Source organism: Apodemus sylvaticus, chromosome 3, assembly GCF_947179515.1.
Source record: "Apodemus sylvaticus chromosome 3, mApoSyl1.1, whole genome shotgun sequence".
Classification (NCBI taxonomy): domain Eukaryota; kingdom Metazoa; phylum Chordata; class Mammalia; order Rodentia; family Muridae; genus Apodemus; species Apodemus sylvaticus.
Window position 1 is genome coordinate 129,151,169 of NC_067474.1, and position 6,232 is coordinate 129,157,400.

Below are 6,232 nucleotides of genomic sequence, written 5' to 3' on the forward strand. Positions count from 1 at the left end.
CAACCTGCTTTCTAAATGCACTCAGCCACCCACACCCCGATTTCATCTCTACCATCTCTGAGATGCAGGTGGCAGATTTTGACCAGGCCCACTACGGGCACAGCTCTGTGGAATCACTCCCTGATGCTACTACAGGAGAATCTGCCTAATGACTCAGAAAGAGATTCATCCCACAAGACAAACATCACCCACCATCCTTCCCAGCAATTCCCCAAGTTGCCAACCAACACAACAAACCCAGAGAAAGGTTTCTTTGTTATTGTTGTTTTTTAATTAAACTAGCTTTGATTGAAAAATAACAATAACCAGATAAGTTCTGTGATTTCCATGAGGTGGGGCAGCCACAGACTCCTATTAATCCCCCATTCAGTCAGGAGATCCTGGTGCTGTGTAACCTAGAAAAGTCTGAAGAACTGTCCTCAGGACCCGGAGCAGAGCTGTCAGTTGAGTCTGTGTTGGGGCAGGTAAAGCTAGGGCAGGGAACAAATTTGTCAAACTTATCAGTAAATGGAGGAAGATGGAGTAGAAAGAAGTAACGAACCCAGGAGTCTGACCTCTGACATGTTGGCAAAACATCAGAGATGGAACCACAAACGGGAACTCACCGGGACATTTGGGGCTGGAGTCCCCACTTTGACCGTCCAGTTCCAAAGCCCGGGACTTGGCAGTGTGAGGGGACATTTATGGGACGCACAAGTAAAGGGAGGGAAGAAGACCTCAAATTGGAGAGGGCGCTTCAGTCTGGCAGGGAGAAGGTCAGAGTCTCCCCAGACATGGAAGAGGACAGGGAAGGTTTAGCCCCATGCGAGGCTCGGGGACCCAGCGGATTGCGCCACGCAGCGGGCGGGCGGGCACCACGGACAAGCTCGCACTGCTCCAGCGCCGGCTGGCGCTCCACCAGACGCTCCCGCCGCGGAGAGACGCTCACAGGTAGCGCTCCAGCCCCGGCGCGAAGCCCGGCTGTCTCAGGTAAGTTTCCCCAGCACCGAGCGGCCCGAGCGCGCCGGCCGAGCCCGCCAAGGCCAGGAGAGGCTCGGCGGGCAGCGGCGCGGGCAGCCCCAGGCGCTCGGGCGCGGGCGAGTAGAGCGGCGGTGAGGCTGCGGCGGCGCAGGACGGGAAGGCGGCGTCGGGCGCTGCGCAGCAAGGCGGCTCGGGCGCCACGGGTCCCGGTGGCTCGGGCTGCAAGCCCAGCAGGCTGTCCAGGCGGAAGAGGCGCGCGGGCGGTGCGGACGCGGGTGCGGGCGCGGGCGGAAAGGGCGCGTAGGGGAAGGGCGGCGGCGGCGGTGCGGGCAGCTCGGCGCGCTTGAAGCGCTTGCGGCGCCGCAGGAAGCTGCCGTTGTCGAACATGTCAGCGGCCGCGGGATCGAGCGTCCAGTAGTTGCCCTTGCCCGGGTTGCCCGGCTCGCGCGGCACCTTGACGAAGCAGTCGTTGAGGGTGAGGTTGTGGCGGATGCTGTTCTGCCACTTGCGTGGGCTGTCGCGGTAGAAGGCGAAGCGCTCGGTGATGAAGCGGTAGATGGCTGCCAGCGTGAGACGGCGGCCCGGAGCATGCGCCAGGGCCATGGCGATGAGCGCAATGTACGAGTAGGGTGGCTTTCCACGCTGTAGCGGCCGCCGGCGTCTCCTCCCCGGGCCTGGCGCGGCCGTGGGCTCGACGTCCCCACCGCCCACCACTTCTTCGGGTTCGCGCCCCGGTTCGGCGGCTCCCGGCAGCGACGGCGGCTGTGGCCCCGACGGTGAGACCGAGGGCAGGGCCGGGAAGCCCGAGAAAGGGACGTGTGCATCCATGTGCGGGATCCTAGGGATGCGGAGTCCCTGCCCGCGCCCCGGAGAGCGGGGGTCGCAGGTTCGCCTTATATGGACACACTCCCCCACCTCCCGAGGAGAGGGATCGGACCTGCCCTCTAATTTGCTTTCCCAGCCCCCTTCCCGGGCTGGCAGCCCACCTCTGTTTCACCCCCTCCCTTGGTCTAGTCCCTCTAGGTCAATTTTTCAGACCCTCCCTCATCCCTGAGTCAGTCTCGGTCTCATCTCCATCCCGTGGTATTTGGTCGCACTGCTCCCATTACCCCCGCCCATTTGGGTCAACCCCAATCACAAATCCACCCATTCATCACACTCTACTGCCCTCTCCCCATTTTGTGCCCTCTAGAGGTCAGATCCCCTTTAACCTTCCCTATGCTTCTAGTCCTGCTCCAGCAATCTTCGCTAGCCTCTGGTACCCTATGCTGCTAGTCAGGAAGGCACCAGGCTCCTTTGGACAGTAGGGAACCAGAGTGAAGGTGATAGAGGCTAGCGCAGAACCAGGCTGCCTTCGTTGCAGGGGAAGATGTTTGGAAGCCCTAACTCCTTTCCCTGCTGCACCCCAGTCATCCTTATCCATCCCTAATTCCAGGCCTTGTGAGCTTGTTTCAAACATATATAATGGTCAAAAGTGCTCCGCCTGCTTTAAAGGAAGAGCCCCCAAAAGGCGCCCTCCCCCCACCAAGTGCTTCCACTAAAGCTGAACGAACTGCTTTCTGGTGTGGAGATGGGAGAGTTTTTGTTATAATGCCATCCTCCACCACCACGCAGAGAGCCACAGGGGGAGAAGCCTTGTCTTAAAGGTGAGGTCAGAGGAAGGCGCAGCGGCCAGAGAAGGGCGCACTGTGCCAAGTTCCAGAGGCACTTCTGTCAAGTAGTCCTTGAGAAAAGGTGGGCCCTCATTAGACTCCATCTCTAATGAAGTATATCTTATCCCCCACCTCCCGAGGAGAGGGCTCAGACCTGCCCTTTAATTTGCTAGTCTAGTGCAAATGCCCATAGATTCAGGTTGCCTGTAGCCTAGGATGCAGAATCCAGACTCAAGCAAGGAGCTCAAGGGCTCCCCTCCTGTACCCTCAGCTGGAAACACGTTGCAGCCACCACTGTTTAGCATTTTGTATTTGGTAAACACTTTATAGTATTTCGCTGGTACGTAAGCTCCTCTGAGAGATATTATTATCCCCGTTTCTTGACTGGGGGAACCGGTGCTCTGAGAGGTTAAATAGTATACCTCACCTCCCAAGGTACACTAATAGTGGCAGAGCAGAAATGAAACCCCACGGTCAGAGCACCACACATCACCGCTCTTCTAACGCCATTCCTTACAATGGAAGCTTTAGTCCAGCATGGTGGCATGCACGCATGACCCCAGCACTGGAGAGACTGAGGCCACTTTAAGGCTAGGCTAGGCTAGGCTATGTAGTGGTACTCCATATCAAAGATAAATACATGAGGCTGGGAAGACGGCTTGCTGAGCTAAGTCCTTGCCATGTGAGTGTGAGGTCCAGAGTTCAGAACTTCAGAACCCACATGAAACTGAACTCAGCAGTGTATCAGAAGTCCAGGACCCGTATGCCAGGACCGACAGGAGGCAGAGACGGGAACTTGTGGGGAGCTAGCCCTCTGTAGGCAGTGGTGAATTAAAGACCCTGTCTCAAACTAGGAAGGTGAGGACTGACACCCAAGATTGTCCTCTGACCTCTACACATGCCATTCCCAAATGTGTGTGTACCCCTACACATCATTTGCATAGCATATGCACAAAAGAAAGAGAAGACTTCAGAAATGAATTCCAGTAGAATTCCTCCAGTTTGCCCCACTTCAGCTGCCAAAGTTGCATCCCAGTCTCTCTCCTGAACTCCTGGGCAACAGATCCAGGTGCTCTTAAACATCACCTCATAATGTCTCAAAGCACCTCAGTTCCTCGTTCTAAATGACTCCCTCCCCAGCCTCAGCCTGCTCAGCATTCTCAAGTAAGTAGAGATCCCTTCTTTGAATGACAAATACAAGGCCACTGCCACATCCTGTCAAGGCCACACAGATCCCAAATCCACGTCTCCTTCAGTTCTGGACTCAGTTCAGCTGCCTCATTCACCAAGAGCTTCCAAACCAGGCTTTTTGCCAGTGCTCAGGACCAGATAGAAATGAGACGGTCTAGCGGAGAAAAAGACAGTTACGCACAGAGAAGGGGATGGAGGAGGCTGAGGAAACAGGAAGATGAAGGCACGTGCAGGTCTAGAGACAAGGTCCCAAACAAACCAAGGAAGACCATGTTAGAACAGGCCCTGCTCCTCTCCCCCTCCTCCGTTCATTCCGTGTCAGCACAGGCCCCCTGGAGCACAAGACAGTGAGATCACATCACACAACTCACCACAGAAGAGGACAAGACAAGCCACTGTGGCCGCAGAGCATGGCTCCCAGAGCTACATGAGGAAGGCCACCTCTTGCTCAAGCCTGTTTCTTCACCTGCCAAGTGGAAGCAACACCATCTCCAGTGTAAGGGATGTATAGAGGGCCTGGCCTGCTGTGGGTCCTGATACGAAGCTTTTCTGCCCTGTGTTAACCAGGAGGGCAGAAGAGAGTCATCCGGGCTATCTTTCCAGCCAGGTACAGTTTTATCCTGCAGGTGGACTCAAATGTGGAACTAGTATTGATGGAACCTTAGCCTTTCTCACCTTCCCTAGGGATGAAGCTCCTATCACAGCTTCTGTGTAATATCTCCAAGGAGGAAATTGGCTGTTATTGCATCCTACGGCTGTTATTGCATCCTATGGTTGACTACAGGTTTTTTATTGTTTTTTTAAGTACCTTCAATTTCCCAGGTCATGTGTATAGTCTGGGACATGATATATGTTCAATAAATGATCCTGAGTGCGTGGCTAGGCTATGCTAATTCTGAGAAGGCTGGGGATAAGGAGCTGAGGCGAAGGGGTGAGAACCCAGACTTTCTGCCAGTTCTTTGTGCCTGCCTCACCGCCCCCTCCATTGGGCCTGCTTCCCAGAGTGGAGCAAGCTGGTGTCAGGGGGCGGCCCAAGGGCTAATCCGTGTTTTCAGCGTGGCTGGTCCCTCTTTTCACAGGCCCTGGGCCGGACGTGATGCGGCTGAGCATCCGGGCATAAGACGGCCAGTGAAGGTGGCCCCTTTCTCATGGGCCTGGATTCCAGGCGGCCCAGCGTCTGAGTGGAGCCCCTGGGGCGGGAGGAACACAGTAGCTGGGCTGGGCAGTCCTTTGTCTGACCACACTGGGTGGATATTCGGGCTGGCAGGAGGGATTAATGGCCAGGGATTGGCCCTGGGGCCGGCCTTCCCACTGCCCTTTGGAGGCCAAAGGCCCAGGTCAGGGCACACAACGTTGATGGCTCTTCAGATAGGAGTGGAAATTCCCACCCTTGTCCAAAGCTATTTGCACTAGGCTCCAAGACCCTCCGCTCCAGCCCTAGCTTGAGAAGCACCATTAACTCAGGCCAGGAATGGAAATGTAGCTAGAACTTACCAAGTACTCTCCGGGGGGTTGAGGGGTGGTGCTGTGACTGAAAGTCATCTCAGGTGCTTGGCTAAGAGTCTCACTCCATAATTGACCATACAGCACTCTGGAAATAGCTATATTAACCCAAAGGGATCTCAAGAGGCCAGCCTGAGCTGTCCTCAGACCCCTCACCCCCAAAGATCTCTTGTTTGAGATCTGATGCTTATTTCAAAGTATCTCTCTAGCATAGCCTGGAGATAGCCACAGCTTAGGGGCAGCAGTAAATCCAAGGCAACCTCAAACCCTCTCTGGCTACTCATGTGTCTGAGGGTCCCACATTAGAGTTATACAGGATATGGCTTATTTCTCAGGCATCAGGCAGGCAGCTGGGACCACCTGGAACTACACTGGAGGGACAGCCTTTCTGGCCAGGCTCCTCCTACACAGGACTGAGAGCAGTAAGCCAGGTGTTAACCAGGTAACCTCAAGGCCTGGTTAGGCCTGGTTCCTGAAGGGCTGAGCTGGCCCCTGATGATCAGCAGTGCAGATCTGCCTGTCAGGGAATTCACGGGGAGGAGTAAGAAGACGTTCTTCATTGTGGTTCCTCCCTCCTCGGGCACGTGTCACTCCATATATATCCCAAGGATGCATGTCCTGGCTACCTGGATGCTGGGTCCCAGTGAGGAGTTAGTCTTTCATCTGCTTTCGCTGTGCTAAGGAGGGGACAGGCAGGCAGATGTTCTCCGTCCTCAGTAGCAAGTTTACGAGTCTGGCAGAGTAAGGGCAGCAGGAACACAAAAGAAGAACCTCACCCAGCCTGGCTGAGTCGGGCTTCCTGGAAGGGGTAAATAAAGCTCCAGATGTCCAGGGGGGAGGACTGGCAGCTGGACTGGGAGATCATCCTCACACCCCTATAACATCTCTGTCACTGTGCCTGTCTCCCTTGCTGGGCTTTGTGTGCC

General features: G+C 55.5%; 1 protein-coding gene across 1 annotated transcript; it reads right to left on the reverse strand.

Annotated features, from left to right (window-relative positions):
- Positions 1-288: 288 nt before the first annotated feature.
- On the reverse strand, positions 289-1,847 carry Foxe3 (forkhead box E3). Its single transcript, XM_052177011.1, has one exon. It carries the CDS (start codon positions 1,786-1,788, stop codon positions 925-927), a length of 864 nt encoding a protein of 287 aa, XP_052032971.1. The 5' UTR covers positions 1,789-1,847; the 3' UTR covers positions 289-924.
- Positions 1,848-6,232: the final 4,385 nt, after the last annotated feature.

Coding starts and splice junctions, on each gene's coding strand:
- Foxe3 (XM_052177011.1), bottom strand. CDS start 1,788: ATGGATGCACACGTCCCTTTCTCGGGCTTCCCGGCCCTGCCCTCGGTC.